General features: G+C 40.7%; 1 protein-coding gene across 1 annotated transcript in view; it reads right to left on the bottom strand.

The window, feature by feature from the left end:
• DNAJC1 (DnaJ heat shock protein family (Hsp40) member C1) overlaps positions 1 to 20,992 on the bottom strand; it is a 95,529-nt gene that overhangs the window by 12,775 nt on the left and 61,762 nt on the right. The window contains exon 9 of the mRNA XM_020801818.3: positions 3,659 to 3,778. Coding sequence (XP_020657477.3) covers positions 3,659 to 3,778 — 120 coding nt within the window. The remainder of the gene's footprint in view (positions 1 to 3,658; positions 3,779 to 20,992) is intronic.

The raw sequence follows: 20,992 nt of genomic DNA, 5'->3' as shown, positions 1-20,992 counted from the left end.
AAAATAAATTATCCATATAGTATATAGCTAAAAGCTTTTAGGATAAAAGAACTGCTTTGTTTGACAACATGGAGAAATTAACAAGTGAACCCATACAATAACTCAGGTATAAGTATATAAAAAGGAACCTTTCCCACCCTCAAACTTGGATTTAGCAGGCAGAGCTCTTGAAGAAATGGGATGCAAGTTTAAATAACAGGCACAATCTGACAGCTGACAAAAGCCAGAGACACTCCCTTTAAATCATTTCATTCTGTGAAAGAAGAGCAGATGAAACATTCTCTCTCTGTGTCTGTCAAAACTCAGAAAACAATGCAATATTCTACGTAAAAATTTAAATGATAAAAACAGTGAATGCAATTTGGTGACCAAGTGTCCACACTCTATGCAAAAGCAACTCAATGCCTCTCAGAACAAATGCAACTGTTTACCAATTTTGCTTAATTCTGCTTTAAATATTTAGGTGAAGATTAAGGAGGTTTCTGTTTGCATGCAAAATGTAGTTGCCTGTTCATGGGCTAGCTGTTGAACAATGTGCTCCACATCATCAAATGCTGCTCAGGAATGTCCTTCAACTATTTGGGGGTGTCTTTCCAAGTTCTAGTGAGGTGAAATGGAAAATTCTCTATAATTTGTTTTCTAAAATGGAAAAAAATCAAATTTTAGCAAGTCATTACTTCACAACATTCAGTGACAATCATAGAACTTGATCTAATAGTCACACTGGGCAGCTGGTCAAATTTAAGATCAAAGTTGTTAATTAAATAAATGTACGTGCAGCTTTTAGCCTTGCGGCTGTCAGTATGTTAGCAGTTGCCACCGTTTTCCTCTTTTTCTCTCTCAAAATGTAATCTAAATAATGCAAGGAAAGCAAAAGCTGTCATGTCTCAAAATGCTTACAAGTGCTCCAATAAAAAATAATCTCCAAGCAAGGCTTGCCATTTCCTTGAATATAAAATTTAAGCCACACGAGGTGCAGTTTCTTGCAAATTTTCATAATGAAATATTTCAGTTCAGCTTGTTTGGGTTCTTATAAAAACATTTCAAATCTATATACGGAACACTTGTTATGTCTTGTTTCCTAACTATACACCAACAAACATGTTAAATTAGACCACCACAGATTTAGTGTACTGGGATATTTTCCAATTCAAAATTTTCCAGAAAACACACTTGAAGGGAGAAATGGAAAAAGGCCACAGTGTGCACAATAGATGTGTAATGCTCTGGATCACAGTCATAGTATTATTATTTTAAAATAATTGAAATGCCCTCATACAAAGATATGTGAAGGAAGGAGACCTACTATTAGGCTGAAAACACAAATAAACTTTCATGCAAGTTACGTAAAAAGAAACAACTAATATAAGTTTCCTTAGAAACCAAAAATAACTTCTGGGCACCTGTGCTTCTTCATTCCTCTCCCCCAAAAAAACAAAATATGAGCAACTTGGATTGCAAAGTGAGATTGTAATAATGCAAGGGATGTTTTTAATGTGAACACCTTGAACTGAATAACTAGGCTCTCTGTACACTCAGGTTTACCTATCAGTTGTTTGGGACAAACATCATACAGCTATTGACGAGCAAAAGGGCAAGATGGGTGAGGGCAAACTCATCTATTTACATAGTTGGGCAGGGGGTGAGTCACACAGATAAAGAGGAAAGAAGTCAGAAAACAAAAAAAGCTGGGGCTGAATATGAATCAGCCCCTAGCGATCCAGAAAGCGGAGGCAAAAGCTAGCATTCTTTGGACCCAATTAAAACAGCCCTACTGCCTCACTGCCCTGTGGGATGTGTCCCTGAACATCATTGTGGCAAGAACTTACAAGGCACCACTCACCTACCCCTTACCTGAATACCCTAGTAGGGGATCTGGGCACTGCCGGTTAAGCAGTCTGGGCTAGAAAAGAAAGGGCCCAAGACCATCACCGTCACAAGTGGACAGAAATCTATGTGAATGAATGCTACTCATAAATCTGCTAGCTTTTGTCGTTTCTGCTACAACCACCCCATTCTGTCATTTGTCTGTCACCTTTGTACCCCCTCCTCTTCCTCCAGAGAACTCAAGGCAGCAAGTGGGATTGTCTTGTGAGGCAGGTCCAGCAAAAAGAGAATGACACATACAGAATCTCCTCGTGATCTTCAACTAGGGTTTTAAAGCAGGTCTTTCAAGCCCCTGTCCAAAACTCTAACCACTACCCCACAGCAAACTACCGTTATATAAATTTTTGTTCTTGTCTAAATAAGTACTGTACAGTGGTGCCCCGCATAGCGAGGTTAATCCGTTCCGGATTAACCTTCGCTATGCGAAAACATCGCTGTACGGGGCAGGAAAAGCCTATTGGAACGCATTAAACTTAGTTTAATGCGTTCCAATAGGCGCCAAAACTTACCCCTCCAGCGATGTTTTCGCTGGTCCGGCGGCCATTTTGGAGCCGCCAAACAGCTGTTCGGCGGCTCCAAAATGGCCGCCGGATGACTCGAAATGGCCCCGTCAGTGTTTTCGCACCCTCCCCTTGCTTACCCAGGTCGCGAAAACGCTGCGGGGGGCCATTTCGGGTCGTCCACGGCCATTTTGGAGCCGCCGAACAGCTGTTCGGCGGCTCCAAAATGGCCGCCGGACGCCCCAATCGTTGCAAAGCAAGTGCGGCGATTGGGGCAGCTCCGTATAGCGATCCCCAAAAACGGATCACTATACGGATTCTTCGTTATACAGTGCGCTCGTTAAGCGAGGCACCACTGTAATGTCTTCCTCCTCTAACTCAACATTTTGCCCACTTCAAGAAACTGTTGTCTGGAGGGACGCTCACTAAGGGAACATAAAGGAGACACGTGATTAGCTTCTCTGACATCAAGGATCATAAACATTCAGCTCTCAAGATGTTGTTAGATTGCAATTCTCATCATTCCTGCCAGTATATCTAAGGGGCAGGAATGATGAAAGTTGCAACCCAACAATAACTGGAAGGCCGTACAATCTCCAACATTGCTGACAGCAACTGCCATCATGCACCTCTATCCACCCACAAAATTCCATTTAATTCTAAGGAATCTTCACTATATTTTTGGACTTGGAAGGGAATTCCATTTGTTTTCTCATGAGTCAGACTCCAGACTCCTTAGGTCCATCTTACAAATGACCATGCATGTTCAGCCATATAATGAACCCAATTAAATCGTTTTACACATACTATATCCCATATTACATTGTCAGTCCACCATTTTCATAAAAGGGAAAGCGCTGAGCTTTAATTAATGGATACCACCTGTCCAAACACTATTAGGTGATCTGCTTTTTTAAAAAAAAGGTCTCGGCAGAAATATTATCTTTGCTTAAGTCTCACAAATGTTCTCTTCCAGCTAAGAGGGTTTACTACAAAGACCAAAACTGGCGTTGTTTTTCTGTTATCAAGTTACAGTAGCTCAAGTCTCTAAGCACCAGAATCCCCATATAGCTGATCAGTTACAGCTGTTAATTGTGGAGCAGAGGGACCAGCTGACATCTGCTTCTTGCTTAGTTAAATGGTTCACTTCCAGGTCCTAAAAGGATTGCGGTCGCTCTCAAAAGACAATGTCGGAGCCCATCTACCTCTGCCTTCTACACTGCTTGTCTTGTTCTGGTTTGTCCATACAATGCAAATTCAAGTGAACTCACATCTGCCACTGATCGACCCAATTCGTGAGCAATCTTTTCCCATCGACCAGGCGTCCCTCCTGGGAACTTAACCATACTTCTTGTCAGTTGGCTAAGGTCCTCTTCCGTCCATTCAGGTGCCTGTAAAACATTCGCAGAACATTTATTACACCAGGAACTAGAAGGAGTGTGTGTCTAAATATGCTTAGCAGACAACCTAAGCAAAGTAATCAAATACTGTAAAGGAGGTTAACTGTCAACACAATGCTTTTATCACTTATTGAATAGTTTTTACTTTCTCTTGTTGCATAAAGTAACAAACGATACAAATTATTGTAAACAGATCATTTTTTTTCAGACAGACATATATTACATTACACAGAGACATGCAAGGTATCTGGAAGGCCAAGTTTATCCATTTACAATGCTCTAGATAGGGGCAGGCAAGTGTGGGTGGGCAGGCACAAAAAGTGGGCCTGTGTGCACACACATACATGCATATATGCAAGGGTTTTTTAAAAGAAACCACCATATAAAAAGACTTAGAATTAGGTGTTACACACCTTGATATACGAATCTTACAAAAGAGTATGTATAATATTTCCCGAAAGGAAGTGAATTTTAGAAACATGAGAAAGATTTAACAAAACAATCCCTTTCCCTCATAATACAATCTAGTACCCTTATTCTGCTTAAGATCCTGCACATTTCGAGAGATGTAAAGGCCTCAGGATAGAGGAGAAAATTTGGGGGGAAATCCTTCCCCTCAGTTTCTCCCCCCAAAAATTCCAAACAAATTTTTTTAAAAAAATCACTCTCCTCTCCAGCACAAAATGTACCCACCTCCTTAGTACCTACTGTAGCCTTTGCTTCTCTAGCACTGATACACATTTTTAAATGATTCAACACCTCTCTGACATGTAAAGAATGTGTCACAGTGGTGTTTAATGCATTAAAAACTGATAGGCCAACTAAGTGCTGAGTGTGGGGTACACAAACAAGGGAGGGGTTGGGTCAGTGGTTTTTAGAAAGGCCAGTACATGACTGCCCAGTGCAAACTAACTCCCCGATTCTTCTCCCTTTTACAGCAAATCAAACCCAATCCCCAGCCCCCCACCCAGAGCAAAAGAGCAAAGGCTCCACATAGAGACGCCTGGACATTCAACATGTAAGCAGCTGTTTCCACCTTCCCCTTTCTCTCCAAAAAGGCAGCTGCATCAGGCTTCCTCTGCTGTGCATGGGCAGTAAGCAACAGCTTCCCATTTCTATTTATTTCTAAAAAAGAGCCCCTTTATGACAAATACCTCCCCTAATCACCATTTCCGATAATGAACAGGCAAGCATCAAGCAGTTTGCATTACAGAGCCATCAGCACAGAACAACAGTCAGAGGTGAATGACCCCAGAGACCATCTCCACAGCTACGGCAAAGCTTCTCCCTGACACTAATCCTGCCTGTCATTCTCCCACTGTGCTCTAACCACACTGACGTCTGCCTGCTGCACTGCAAGCTTAAACGGGCCCTTCCTGACTTTTTACTGTCTCCCCCAATCAATGGCTCAAGCGTGCTCTTTTCACTATGTCCAAATGGCAGCTTCACTCATAATCAGAGTGCCTGGCCCCCCATTTAAAGGGCTTTCCCAAAGGCTCTGCCATTTGCATTCATTTGCAAAGCAAACTACTTTTATTCACTTTGTCCTGCTATCAAGAATGTTCCCCGAAGCAGAGAAATTGGCATAAATATACAGCCTGCCGCTTAAGCAACAGTAAATAATAGCCAATAGCGGGAAGGGTTTTTACTAATCATCCAGTTTTGTGCCTGGGTATGTCTTTGCTCATTAAATGCTGAAAATCAGATGTGGATAAATGTTTAAACAATCATAATTCAGCACTGAGATTCAAGCAAAGCTCTGAAAGTTACTTTTTACATGTAAAGCATTTCTGTTCTTCCAGTGTTGGAAGAAACATCTTGTTCTCATGACAGCACTGAAAAAGTGACCTGTTCCATTACTAATGTTCCTGGCTACCTTTTTGTTACTTTACATTCCATTGGGAGAGTTTAGAATTGGTAACAGAATGGCATAAAAGCTGGAACAATTCCTGTCAAAGTTTTTCTACAGTGCCTTAAACATCCTTTAAAAAGACCTTTTGAAAATAATTCAAAAACATGGCTTGTTATTTCAGTGAAGCTGATCATACTATATCAGTGAATAAATTAGACTCTTATTATTGAAAAGGTAACTAGTTACAGGCATTATTACTAAGTTTTGGGTATAAGGGTCCAGGTAGAAGTGAATACACAGAGAGAGAGAGAGAGAGAGAGAGAGAGAGAGAGAGAGAGAGAGAGAGAGTCTAAATAATGAAAGTACCCTTTCTTTGGGAGGCAGAATACACATGCATGCATGCACATGCACGCGCACGCATGCACACATGGACATAAATGGACATACAGTGTAGTAAAGTGCCAGTGTTTTGCCTCAGAAAAGGAAAGGGTGTTTACCTGGAAGTCATAAAATCTTCCATGAGAAATTAGCAAGTTTTACCACCACTTCAAAACCAGCAGTTATTAATAGATGTTTAAGATAAAATTGACTATTCATGTACTATCGTATCACATGAACACTATTAAACAGGATCCCAATACCACTTTTTAGTATGTGTGGTGTGGTGCCTTTATTATGTGTCCTTAATAATCTGCTGTTGTTGCTGCTGCAGCACCAATATACACTGCATCAGAGGTGGTCCATGATGTTGCATTGAACTAAGTTATGTGGCTCTTTGGAACTTAGCCTAAACTGTAGACTGAGGAGTTGACAGGAAGTCTGCCAAATGCTTATTAATATTCAGTGTTTCATCAAATAGAGAAGCATTGTGACAGTGAACTTTAAAATTAGTGTGAGCTACTACTTCCCCGATCATTACACTGCATTATAGTACGCAGCATATTTACATTGACTAGATTCTTGTTAGTGTTCTTGCAAGGTGTGGAGAATGGCTAACTGCAGCTAATTGCTGAGGTGCTAAGAGATGTCTTGGTCACATGCTTGCTTATTTCCCCAGCTATGGACCCGACTGCAGCACCTTGCTATGGCAAGTTATACAAACACCAACAGGATTCCAGCCAGTGTTAAAAACAGAATCTAGTGGTACTTTCAAAGCTCAGAATCTAAAGAAAGCCACCAGAGTCCCTCAACTATTCCTACATGAACTCGGGGAGTATACCAGTCTTCCTTCTCAGCTGCTATTCATCAGGGAGTGCCTGTGTTGTCCTGGTAAGTCTTCTGATATGCAGAAGTGGTTTCCAGGGACTTCTGAGAAAGCATAATGGGTAAAATCTCAATACACATGGCACCTTGGGGACCATGCCAACTGGATTTTCAATCAAATCCCTTCTTAGCAATAAAGCCCACTCCACGGCCTTGTGCAACACTTTACTCTCATACAAACCTTTCATAAAATAATTATCATAGTGTCAGATAATATAATGTACTGGCTGCAAATTTAACCTGAACGCCTGAGAGAAACTTCATGCTTACACATACCTACAGATACATATGCTTCTATATAACCATGAGTTCATTATCTACCCATCAGGCTAGGCCTAATGTCTATTTTCTCTTCTGAGCACTAGAACTTATAAACAACTTTGATCTTTATAGTTAAAGGAAGATTTCAAATACTTCCATTTTTATGTTTGAGATGGGGCATCTTCGACATTTCCAGAAATTCAACATGTCTAGTGAAATTAAAGAATTATATTAAGGCCAACACCATTAAACAGACTTTTATGTGCTGCAAATAGATCAACCACAAGGTTAACACAAATCAAAAAAGTTCCCCTCACAATGGCATGTCAAAGCACAGATTCCAATGGCAGATGGAGGCCCATGTTTACCAGAATGCCACAAAAAGCATACTTAAAGCCCTTCTACCCACACGTACAGCTGTTTGTGATCTAACATAAATATCTAATTACTGCTTACATAAGTTATTAGTAATGAATCTTTAAAATATCTGCTAGCATTCATTCTCAAGTAAGCACACCAAACTTCGTAATGTTTTGATTTGCATATATCGTTAAATGTGAACATAGTACTTTTCCACAGATCACTTTAAACCAATTTCTGTCCAAAGATACTGGGATTCTTTGTGGAAAAAAAAAAGAATGCTAATCATTTATTTCAACTATTTTAAAAATCGATCCTCCACACTTCTGGAAAGGTTTTTGAACAAGACTTCTGTGCAATTTTTAGAAGGCTTAGTGAACGTACAACTCCTCTGCAATTCTTAATTGTATCTTTAGATGCAGCAGAACCCTCCTGTGATTGAACAGCTACAAGCAGCTAAGAGGGTGGGCACAGTGTGAATTTATTCACCCTGTTCTACTCCAGAGCCAACTATAACCATTAAGATGAATGTGCAAGCATAAGCCTCTGTCACTTAAAACCATGTTTGTCCAATATTATTGAAATACTGGGCCAAAACCCATCTCTACAGTAGAGAAACAGAAGATACCACATGGTGAGGGGACAGCTGTTGTGTCTATACAAGCATTCAGATTTTGCATCAGAAAAACTCTGCTTTGGGATTAACTCTCCAAACGGAACACTATACAATAATAATATAAAAAACTAACAGAGGAATGAGGCACTATTTTTAAACAAGAAAATTAAAACAGATTACTTCACAGCTATAGATATTTATACTGTGTAGTCAAATAAAGTTTTAAATATATTTCTCCATAATATTTCAAGTAGAGAACAACATTTACTAGTTAATTGTGTTAACTGTTCTTTTAAACACATCTGTAATCTGTCTGTTTTTTTGTTGTTGTTGTTGTTGTTGTTGTACTTACTATAATAATGTAATAGTATAGAACTGCCCAGAGTGGTCTTGGTAGCCAGATAGGCAGTGTGCAAATCAAATCAAATCAAATCAATCAATCAATCTTCCATAGTTCTAAAAATTTACACTGTGGCTGAAGCCCACTTCCATAAACTATGCCACATAAAAACTGATGATGTTATAAGCTGTGGTGGTTTTTCCAGAAATAAAACATTTTTATCTCTCTCCCCAAAAGTGTTGAGGTTTCTCATTGAATCCCTTTCATCTTGGGAAGCTGTTGGAGTCCGTAAGGACAAGACTGAAAATTGCCAAGATCAAGCAGCAGCAATCTCAGAAATTAAATTTATTTATTTTATTTAAAATATTTTTACCTCAGCTTTCTCTTCAAAAGGACCCAATGTGGCTTAAATCATTAAAAAAACAATACTAAGGCTAACAACAGTGAGCATACAAATACTAAAAAGGATCAAACAAATACCATACAAAGCAACACCAAACAGCAAAAATGGAGCTAGCTTAGTCTCCTGTAGGAGGGAGCTTCAACGTCTAGGAGCAGCAACAGAGAAGGCCTTCTCCTGGTTAACCACCAAAGATGGGACACAGAGAAAGGCATCTCCTGATGATCTTAACACTCAAGCAGGCCCACAGAAGGAGATTGAGGGCCTTGAAATAGCTTGGGCTCAAAGCCCTTTGCAGCTTTGTATGTTAGAGCCAACACCTTGAATTAAAATAAACTCTCCTGCCCTCCAATTGCTTCCACACAATGGAATCTTCCAGACCTGCTCTGTCTCTGTGTGTGCATGCGCGTGCAAACAGAATTTCAGCTTGCAGTTGCTTAAAAGAAAAGTGGTGTTTAACATGTTTGGCACTATACTGTCTAAAATGGGTTATAATTTGTTAAAAAATAAATAAAAAGATCCAGCAATCACATTTTTTTTTAAAAAAAAAACAGAGTTTAATTTAAGTAAATACATAAATAAATTTAAGTAAAAGTAAGCATGTTTAAATAAGTAGATTTAACAGCAGCAAGCAGGCTGGTCCTTTAAACATTCTGACAGGCTGTTCAGGGCAAAAGGAACACCAAAGATAGTCTGGGAGCTACCATTGAAGCTGGATCTACAGATAGTTCTCTAGCAAAGATTTTTGACTCTCAGTTACAGTACTTTAAAATTTCAACCACCAAAATGACCTTCCTTGCTAAAAATCAGGCTGTTCTAATGAACACAAGGGATGGCGGTGGGGGAGGAAATGTATGCATGGAATGTCTATAGGCTCCATCCTGACACTAGACAATTTCCTGGAATCAAAATATAGTTAGATGTACACTGGTACCATTGCAGATCCAGTCAGTACGATTTTGTGTGGAAAAGAACCAAGAATACAGGATATCCTAAGAAGGTGAAGTCTGTCCATGTCTGGTGAAAGGTCTTATACAATAACAGTAACTAGAGGTATGGACTGAACCTAAGAGCAAATGATTAATCAGTGATGGTGGAACTACAAGCAAGTTACCCATTCCAAAGGACCAGTCATACATTATTAACTGTAGCAGGAAACAAACATTTCAGAAGAAGGTTCATATTTATATTGCTAAAATGGCATAATTCAATCACAAGTGATATATATCAACAGATCTGGAAACCAAAAACTATGCAGAAGTAAAATAAATAAATAAATAAATAAAAATTAAAGGGGTGGCTGAACCTAAGAGCAAATGATTAATCAGTGATGGTGGAACTACAAGCAAGTTACCCATTCCAAAGGACCAGTCATACATTATTAACTGTAGCAGGAAACAAACATTTCAGAAGAAGGTTCATATTTATATTGCTAAAATGGCATAATTCAATCACAAGTGATATATATCAACAGATCTGGAAACCAAAAACTATGCAGAAGTAAAATAAATAAATAAATAAATAAAAATTAAAGGGGTGGGAAACTAAAAGCAGTCAAACAGCAGCTGTTGAGTATCCCGAGGGGTTCTAAGATGTTGACCAAATATTGAGAGGAGAAAAATGGAAAACCACAAAGAGGACCCTGGAACAGAGTAACTTAAAAGTAAAACACAAGCACTCCACATTTAAGTGCAGGTTCCATTTGTATATGTGGTTGTTGCTATTGTTGTCATAGGCCATTGAGCCACTTCCAAATTAGATGACCAAATAAATTAATTTTCTCCAAAAGCTCTTATGATCAGCAGACCTACTTGTGCAAGCTAAAGACCAGGACTTCGTTTCTTGAGTAACTCCATTTCCATCTTCATCTTTTTTCAGAATTATTGTCTTTTCCAGCAGGTCTTGTTTTTTCATGATATGCTCAAGGTAAAAGAGCCTTGGTTTAGTCATCTTGGCTTCTTAGGAGAGTTCATACTGTACTTGATTTGATCTATAACTCACTTATCTTTCTGGTGGCATCTACAAACCTCAAGCCTTAAAGATATCTCATTGGGATTGAACTCAGGTTGTGAGCAGAGGCTTGGCTGAACTACTGCAGTTTAACCACTCTGCCATGAGCCTCCAAAGTTCTCTGTTGAGAGCCAAACAAACAAAACCAAAACCGCAGGATACAACTATTTGAATAAAAAATTAAATATATATTTTATATCCCCATTACAAATTGTATCCAAGATGTAAAGAACAGTAAATAAAAGTCCAGGGTTTACAGAATATTGAAAGGGGGGCCATAATCTGTAAATGATGTAAGAGTAATCACATAAGCATTTCAGCCGAAACTTTCTGGGACACTCTCCTTTACACAAGTGTCATGCACTAGTTGTGAGGTGGTCACATGACAACTCACTGAAGGAGAAAAACACAGCTCAATTCCCTCTATATATGGTTTTCTCACTTAGTTTTCAGCCAATATTTTAATTTTGAATTAAAAAACTGCACTCTCTTTGTGCATGATAGTCAGCACATTTTTATATCTTTTAAATGTTTAAAAAATATCCTTTAATATATTTTTAATATATATATTTAGATGTTTAAAATATCTTTTAAAATATTTTTGCAACCAGGCACAGAATCCCTTTGCCAGCAGGAATACCTGGTGGCCAGGAAGGAGTTAAAACTTTTTCCTGAGAGTCAGCTAATTGGGTCCTGACTGACAGGGCCAAAAGTTCAGATTGTCCCAGACCTGGAGCTAATCTCCAATTTGAAGAGTTGTGTCATGAGCAGGATCACAGAAATAATTGTTGTAAGCCGCCCAGAGACCTTTGGGTAGAGTGGGCGGCATATAAAATAAATAAATAAATAAATAAATAAATAAATAAATAAATAAATAAATAAATAAATAAATAAATAAATAAATAAATAAATAAATAAATAAATAAATAATGAGGTAATGTTTACTGAGAACACTCAGGGCTAGAATACAACTCCTCTGTACTTTTGTAATGCAGAAATACTTTGAATATGCTTTATAATATGCATGAATATACATGCTAATTCACTGGAGTTACATAGCAAAATGTCCCTTTCTGAACAATTGTCACTCCATTGCTTTCTTTAAAGCAAGCCTGTGCAGCTGCTTTTTTTAATTCCAAACATCTGCCTTCCCAGCCCACTAAACTGCAACAATGTATCTACTTTTGAACACTCTTGCTGGTAAGCCTATTCTACACATGCTCAGTCTTATAACAAAGTGGTTGTTTTTCCCTTTTGAAAGGCTTTTTCTGAGGATCAATACTTCAGCCTCTGCAGCCTGCATACTTCCCAGTTTTACAAAAAAAGCGAGTTGGACCAACCATTCTCTTTCAAAATAAGCAACATTTGCCTTTTCAACATTGAGCTAATTTAACTAGGGACATTTAGGGTTGATTGTTTCTTCACAGGGGGAAGGAACAGTTTTAATTTAAAATAATAACTCAAAAACCCCTTAGCACAGAAGAAGAGCAGACTGTCACTAACATCTGTGGCAAATCTGGTGCTGATCTGAAGTTCAATTTCAAAGTTATAATTTTTTTTTTTGTTTGGACTGTCCCCATTTTGAGAATTGCCTTATAGAACACTGATTTGCTCTGCTGCACAATAACACAGTCGCAGTACCACAGAGTTATAAAGAAAAAGATTACTAGAACAATTACTATTGTACTCATGGTTTCTAAAAGGGGGTAATCTGAACAGGAGATGCAGAATAAAGTAAGGATTAACAATGTTACCAAAGCAGGAAAAACGCTGTTGGTGTTTGCTCTTGTAAAAAGACAGGCATTCTTGAGCCCCTTCTTTCCTTCTAAAAATGGAAATAATAAAGCCTGCCTCACCGTGGCATTAAGAGAAGCCTTGTTTGACAGGATGACCACTAGCAACAATTCAAGAGAGACCTTCCAGGCAGGGGGTGGAACCAGACTGTAGCACAGCTTATAGCTGTTGTAAGCATGCCCTCTGGGGCAATTAGCCAGAAGCTGTGTGTTGGGATGAAAACCAAACAGCATTCTTTGAATAAGCTGCTTTGGGGCAGTCTTTCTCCACACTCTGAGAAAAGCGGACCCATTTCTCCAGAGGAAAGATGATGATTCCTCTGAACACTGGGAAACCTGGATCATCATGAGAGTGAAAACTTTTTCTTCTATAAAACAAAGAGAGTAAGCTAACTTCAGCAAATGCCTCAAAGTTGTTTGCGTGGAGTGCTTCTGCTAAGTTCCTATTTTTCAAAGTTTATAACAAGATTTTAAAAGAAAACAATGCTTTACAAATATATCTGAAGCAGCATCATGATCTTCTAATGTTTATTCCAGTTGACATTTTTTTTTTTTTGCCTAGCTGCATTTGATGGGTTTTATGCATTTTAGGAAACTCAAATTTATATATATCAGGTGCAAAACTGTTATATTCATTACAAACCACCCACAATGCAACAATCAAAACAGGCCACTGAAAACAAAATTCAGACAAAGAGATCATGCTGGCAGTGCAACAGTAAATTCCCACCACCACCACCACCACTGATGGATTACAGAATCAAATAAGCAACAATATACTTAACAGCAGTACATAAACTGACTTGAAGGAATAAAAATAAATCTAGCCATAAATCACATTACAGACTTGAAACTAACTATGCTTTCTGCTGCTCAGTATTCTCACATCTGAGCCTGAAGACCTGAGCAGAGGTGCTTGAAATGTGTCAATGCACCAAACCAGAAATTGATAATGGAATGCAGAATCAACAATACACACGTCCCTATTTATGACCATTTCGATGTACGACCCGCTGCAAAATTTTGCTTCAACTTGCGGCCGGAGCTTCCACTTACAATCAAAAAAAGGCAGGGGGAAAGGGAGGGAAATTCAAATTGCTAACCATTGGTGGCGAAGAGGCTGCTTCTTTGTACAGTAGCTCTTTCGCCCCAACAGTTAGAGCAGGAGTCCCCTAACCAGTCCAGACACCTGCAGGCTGGGGGCATCTGGGACAGTTGCCCGAAGGGCGAGGCTGGGGCGAGTGGCCAGAGTGCCCCGACCAGGCTCAGCCTCCCAGTGCCGGGCCTCTGCCGCAACCCAGGGCAACAAGGGGACTGGACCCGATTCCTCCACGTGGTGAGGCAAAGGCTCCAAGCAGGGCCGGCTCTCCTGAGCGCACCACGAAAGGAGGTCGAAGCTCAGGACAGAGTCGTCCTGCGAAGCAGCTGAGAGGGAAGGCTGGCCCAGGGAAACACTGGGGCGCCCAGGCGCTCCCTGGGGCGCGGACAGAGGGAGCTTCTGAGGGCTCGCCGTACTGACTTTGATGGGGCTGACGGGGGTGGAGGAGAGTGGCTGCAGGTATTCCGGAGGAGCCCGTCAGGAGGCAGTAGCGCTCGCTTGGCTGCACGGCTTTCCTTCAGCGCCACCTCCCACTCCAGCACTGGCACTGGTGGCTTGCTGGTGCGTAGGCGGTGCCTAAGGAAGCTGTGCAAGCACCACTGCCGCCTGACGGGCTCCTCTGGAATACCTGCAGCTGCTCTCCTCCACCCCCATCAGCCCCATCAAGGTCAGTATGGCGAGCCCCTGCTGCCCACACCCCCGGGAGTGCTCGGGCGCCCCGGTATTTCCCCGGGCCAGCCTTCCCTCTCAGCTGCTTCGCTGGATGGCTCTGCGGCACGCTCGGGAGAGCCAGCCCCACCCAGAGCCTTTGCCTCCCCACCTGGAGGAATCAGGCCCGGTCCGCTTGTCGCCCTGAGTTGCAGTGGCCCGGCTCCAAGAGGCTGAGCCTGGCTGGGCCGCTCTGGCCGCTCGCCCCAGCCTCGCCCTCTGCCATGGACGGCCCCTCCCCTGCCACCTTGGCTGCAGCCAGATTAGAGGAGGCTTGGGACTGCCTGGTAAGGTAAGGTGCTGCTTTTTGCTTTTAAACAACTGTTCTGGGTGGCTTTTGCAGGGTGGGTGTGGGCTGGGGGGGGTTATGTTTCTGTGCTGTATTGTTGTTTTTTGTTTTGTTTTGTTTTTGGCAGCCCCAGCACCTTCTGGACTTGCTGTTTATTTTTAGTTGTTGTTTTTTTAAAGCCCCAGCGCCTTCTGATGCAGTTTGTGTGCTTTACTTTTTTTTAATGCTGGATTAATTGCATTCCAATGCATTTCAATGGGAAATGGTGCTTCGACGTACGACTGTTTCGAGTTATGTCCATCTTCTGGAACGGATTATGGTAGTAAATCGGGGCACCACTGTACATGGAAAACCACCTTCTATTCCACAGCATGCTGGCTGGGGATTCCGAGAATTGTAGTCCAAAAATAATGTCTCCAAGTTCTGTCTCTCTTTTCCAGAGAGCAGTGGGATAAAAGGCAGTGAAGGGCTATGAATCCCAAATAAGTAATAAGTGATTAATACAACATAACAGAATTCATCCAGCTCTGTTGGATGCAGAATTATTGCTTTACTTGTCACTCAAAAGTACTTTCTAGCTACCCCCTCAGCCTACAACCATACCTAACTAACCAGTCAGTCTCAAATGTCTGTAAGAGAAACAGAACATTGCAGGGTAAAAATCCTCCGTTTAGTCATCTTTGATCTAGCCTGGTACAACAAACATGATTGATGTGAACACAGTTTCTATGAAAAAATTCTGCATCTTTTTCATATATTAAAGCAAGCATTAAGTCACATTTTTTTACTTTGAGGCTATTATTAACTAGGCCAATTAAGTACATATCAATTCTGACATTCTTATCTCCTGAGTATCATCACTAGGTCTCAAGACAGAGCATAATTAAGATGCTTATTTCTGAGCCATGCTGTTTCTGAATACTTTACAGTGTTGGCCACATTAATTTACAGTAGATGTTTTCCATTATATAAAATAAAGCTATTATAGTATTTTTATCAATAGCAACTGCTTATAAGACAGATGATCAATGGCCTCATTATATCACCCTATACTTTGTCCACAATAATATTTACCATTAGCTCAGTTTTAAATGGATGGCATAGTTTTTCCTGGCTCATTTCCATCACTCCTAGTCCTAAAACTAAACTGACTTCCTTAAAAAATTAAAAACAAATTCCAGTGCCGACTCACTCATTTAAAAACTTATCCATGCCAATCTGCAATGACATGCATGGCGCAGATAACAAAAAAAAGTGGCTATCAATGAAAAGAATCATAAAATAAAAAAAAATTCTATGATTCAAAAGTGGACATGACAAGACTTGTACTAAGCCACCATACATTCTACCATCAAAAAGACAGCAAATTGTCACATGTCCTACCTTAATAATCTGTTAATCCAGCTCTTCAAAATATAGATATAAAAATAATTATGACCAGCCTCAAAATTATTCTATTGTTTCCCAAGATTGAAAGACCAGTACCAGCTAATCTGAAATTTTCCAGATCTAGAATGGCTACCTTTGTCTATTTAGATTAAGCATCTCTACATTAATGTCACTGCAGATATAAGAAGTCAAGTTACTTGTTCGTTTTCAGTAAAAAGCTGTGAAACATCATGTTTCCCCAAAATAAGACAGGGTCTTATATTAATTTTTGCTCCAAAAATGCATTAGGGCTTATTTTCAGAGCATGTCTTTATGTACAACAATCTACATCTATTCAAATACAATCATGTCATCTTCTTCTGCTTGCTGCACAATGGTGGAGTGCAGGATTTCACTTAACTGGGGCTTATTTAGGGGATAGGGCTTATATTATGAGCATCCTGAAAAATCATACTAGGGCTTAATTTCAGGTTAGGTCTTATTTTCGGGGAAACAGGGTAGTTGATTTGATCAACACAAGCAAGGTATCACTTGAAAGTAGATTGAATCCGCATATATATTGAATGTGGATTTTTCTATGGATTTGGGAGACCACACAGAATCTGGAGCCTACATTAATATTCATCTGTGGTGCTAGAATATGTTTACTGCCTCTTAAAAGCAAATAAGGTATGCAATGAGACAACAATCTCTTGTCAAGCAGATAAAATGGTTACTTATCTGTAACTTTGGTTCTTTGAGTGGCCATCTGTGAATTCACACTACTGGGTTAACTCACGCCTGCGCAGTGATCTCGGAACCTTCTAGAGCTCAGGCACATGGTGCCGGTACCTCCCCCATGCTGCCTATAACCATGCCCCAGCACTGAGTGCCTTAGTTCTGTGAGGTATACGTTACGGCTAGCGGGGAGGAAGGGAGGGAAGTGCGAATTCACAGATGACCACGTGAAGAACCAAAGTTACAGGTAAGTAACCATTTCTTCTTCTTCGTGGTCTCTGTGAATGCACACTAATGGGTGTTTTAACAAGCTTACCTGCCAGCTGGTGGGATGTCACGGAAGAACAGATGCTGGTATGGCACGGCCCACAGCAGCCTCGGCTTTAGCTCAGATGTCCAAGAAATAGTGAGTTGTAAATCTGGCTGCTTTACAGATGTCCGTCAAGTCCCCTCCTTTGAGGAAGGCTGTAGAGGAAGCCACAGCCCTGGTAGAATGGGCTTGTACAGTACATGGTAGGGGAGCCTTGGCTAATTCATAAGCCAGGCAGATTGTGGAGACTATCTACCAAGAAATTGTCTGTGGGGTGACTGGAGATCCTCTTGACTGTCCATGGAAGGAGACAAACAAATGCTGGGTTGAGTGGAAGGCAGAAGAGCGAGAGTCATAATACGCAAGGGATCTCTTAACGTCCAGAGAGTGGAGAGCCCACTCCAGGTTAGAGGTAGGAGATGGAAAGAATGTTGGCAGTACTATTGGCTGGTTCAGGTGAAAACCTGAGGCCACCTTAGGAAGGAAAGAAAGGTCGGGAAACAGGGTCACCTTGTCTAGGTGAAATTGGAGGAAGGGTGTGTTGACTCGCAGGGCAGCAAGCTCACTGGCCCACCTTGCAGAGGTTACAAACAGAAGGAACACCGTTTTTAGTGAGAGCAATTTGTCCGAAGCAGAAGCCAGTGGTTCAAAAGGAAGTCCCATGAGTTTGCTAAGGACGAACTGGAGGGACCATTGAGGAATGGGGGACTTGTGGGGGGGGGCGTAGATTTTTCAATCCATGTAGAAAACGTTTGAGTGTTGGATGTCGGAAAAAACTAGCCGCCTTTGAAGAAGGTGGCTGGTGAGCCACTATTGCCTTGAGCCTGATACATCCTCATCCCCAGACAGCACACTTGGGCCCAAAGAGTTCCTTCGCGGTTGAGGCAGTGGAAATGGCAAGGTAGCAGACGACACAGCTGAGGACTCCTGGGGCAATTTCCTCTTCTTTTTTGGCATCAAAGCCGAGGAAGTCAGCTTTGAGCCTGAAGATGTTTTCGTTGTGTTTTTTGCCTGTTTGGGTGAAGAGGTTGCAGCTGACGATGTGTCGGTCGGCGCAGACCATGAGCTGCTCTCGGAACGGGCAAAGAGATCTTTCCCACAAGAAGGAGTGCAAACGTTGGAGCCTCTGTTTTAAAGCTGGTTTGATAAAACCTTTACAAACAGCACACAAAGCCGGCTGGTGCTCCTCACCTAAACAAAATAAACTCTGGGTATGTCCATCTGAAAGGGGGACTTTATTCGGACAAGAGGATCAATGGGCCTGACGAGGCCATAAAGAAGCCCACAAACACAAACAAAGAGAGAAGCCAGTTATATGCTTTCTTTGCCAACTCACGGAACCAAAAGAATCGTCAATAGTCCAAAGTCGTAAAAACTGGGAGGTCTAGCAGTAGAACAAAGAATAGGAAAAATGCTACGTGAAGGCTCCAAGATGCTGCAACAGCGGCCAACACGGCTGGTGGTGAAGGTTTTTGAGAGCTGCAGTCCAAGAACACCTGGATTACCCAAGATTGGGAACTACAGACCTAGGAGAAACTGGAATTCAACAGGGAAGGGAAGGATGCCAAAATAATCTGATCTGGCCAAGCTCTCTTACCCTCACCCTTGCAATATTCAAATGAAATGGTTTGAATCCTGGACTGCGCCTACAGTATTTTCTGGCGTGCCCCCCATGTAGGGGCAACTACTACCCCTCCTACCTCACTGATTAGACAATGGAAAAGAGGTATAATTTCCCTGGATATTTCATTGTCTCCCTGCTCCTCAAAGTAGTACTGTTTCCTTTCTTTTGCTCTGATGACATGCACAGCTGTGCTTTAATATGTATGATCCAGTTAGGCAACAGTTTTTATCACACAGCATGAGAACGGGATTAAATCTGACACTTGCAGTTATGGATTGACTCCTTGGCAGTGGATGTGTTGAAGAACAGAAAACTCCGTGAAGAGTCCACAGGGCTAGCAAAGCCATGACATAAGCTCTCCATGCAGGCTCCCAACTCCCAGTGCTGTGCAAGTACTCTTACAAGGCACTTTTAAGACAGCAGAATGGAATGGGGAAAGGCTCAGATATTAGAACTAGGTTTCAGCATAAGCACAAACCTAAATTTGATTTCTAGGCTTGTATTCTATTGTTCCCCCTTTAAGACAGAAAAACCCTTTGCAATCCAAATTTACTGTGAAGAAATTCATAATATAAGCAGCCTTTGAAGTGGTTATCTTTAGTAGTACAGAGGATTTTTCATGCATCTGTACATAAGCAATTATGTTGGTTTTTTTAGCATTCAAAGCATTAAAACAACCTCTTAAAATGTTGATTGGTTTACAGACTGTAGTGTGTGTAGCATTTTGAGACAAAAATGCTGGGAAACATCCCCCATTGTTCTATAAATCATAAATTCTAAGTCACGTCAACTGCTCAAGAGAAAAGTATCACAATTAGTGATAGTTCATAAATACTCAAGTCCATTCTGTGAAAAAGAAATTAAAATGCAATTTTTAATTGAAAGGCCAAGCTAATTGGTAGCACTTAGCAGAAAGCATTAACTCATTTATTTTCTGATTAGCTTCCAGTCAATTGTCTTAATTCAGAAAAGATGTAAAATACTCTTTAGTAAATCTGATTATTTGACACTGAGGCATGTAGATCAAATAAGCTATACTTTGAGTTGTGCAATACTACAGGTGTGGGAAGACTACACCAAGGGAGGTATTTTCAATATACAAAAGTTTTAGTCCAATCTTCTTAACATGAGAAGACAGGAGTCCATATATAAGATTTATGTCATGTCCTTTAGCTGGATTATCAAAATCAAGAGCTTTTAGCAGCGTTTCCATGTCATGTATGGCACTGCTCTTAGATCATCATTTTTTGGGGTATCACAAAACTTAAAAGTGAAATGTAGAAGCTAAAATGAAGACATTCCACTGTGCATTTTATGCATAAATGTACACTGAACCTCACAGATAAAACGTAGATATATTAACCTTGGTAGCTGGGAAGAAATAACCCTACACTCCCATGATGACTAATTTCCAGAAGTCCAAAATACTTTCTATCAGATGGACATGTTCCACAGAAATTCTACAAAATAACTAAAGTGATTCATGTTTTACTGTACATTGAATTGTTCAAAACCATGCATATAGAAGCTGCAGCATGGAAAACAACACACTGGTCCACAGACTCCAAATATACATTAATCACTGGAGATCATCAATACATTTCAGAAGAAAATTAGTCTATGCTTTATAGATTATAGACTATTATAAAGTATTTGACTGCAACTAGGAACTGTTCTAAACTATAAATTGGTGCAAAACAAAAGGGTGTGCCACAATATTTGAGTGTCCTGATATGTAACCTATATTCTGGCCAAGAAACGACCATTAGGACAAAACAGGAAGAAACAGAACGATTCCTCACTTGCAAAGCTGTGAGACAAGGATACAGTGGTGCCCTGCTGGACAATTACCCTGCTTAACGTTGAAGTTTTTGCAATTGCAAAAAACAATGTTTAGATGGGGGAATTTCGCTTAACGTTGATCAGTTCCCTGTTTTGGGAACCGATTTTTCGCTTTACGGCGATCAGCAAATGGCTGATCGTTTGGTTTCAAAATGGCCGCTGGCTGTAGAAATTGGCTCCCCACTGTGCTAGGGATGGATTCCTCACATTACAGGCACTAGAAAATGGCTGCCGTATGGAGGATCTTCGCTGGAGGAGCAGGTATTTCGCCCACTGGAACGCATTGAACAGTTTTCAATGCATTTCAATGGGTTTTTTATTTCGCTTGATGT

This window comes from Pogona vitticeps, chromosome 6 (genome assembly GCF_051106095.1).
Source record: "Pogona vitticeps strain Pit_001003342236 chromosome 6, PviZW2.1, whole genome shotgun sequence".
Lineage (NCBI taxonomy): Eukaryota > Metazoa > Chordata > Lepidosauria > Squamata > Agamidae > Pogona > Pogona vitticeps.
This window is presented reverse-complemented; position numbering and strand designations above follow the sequence as displayed.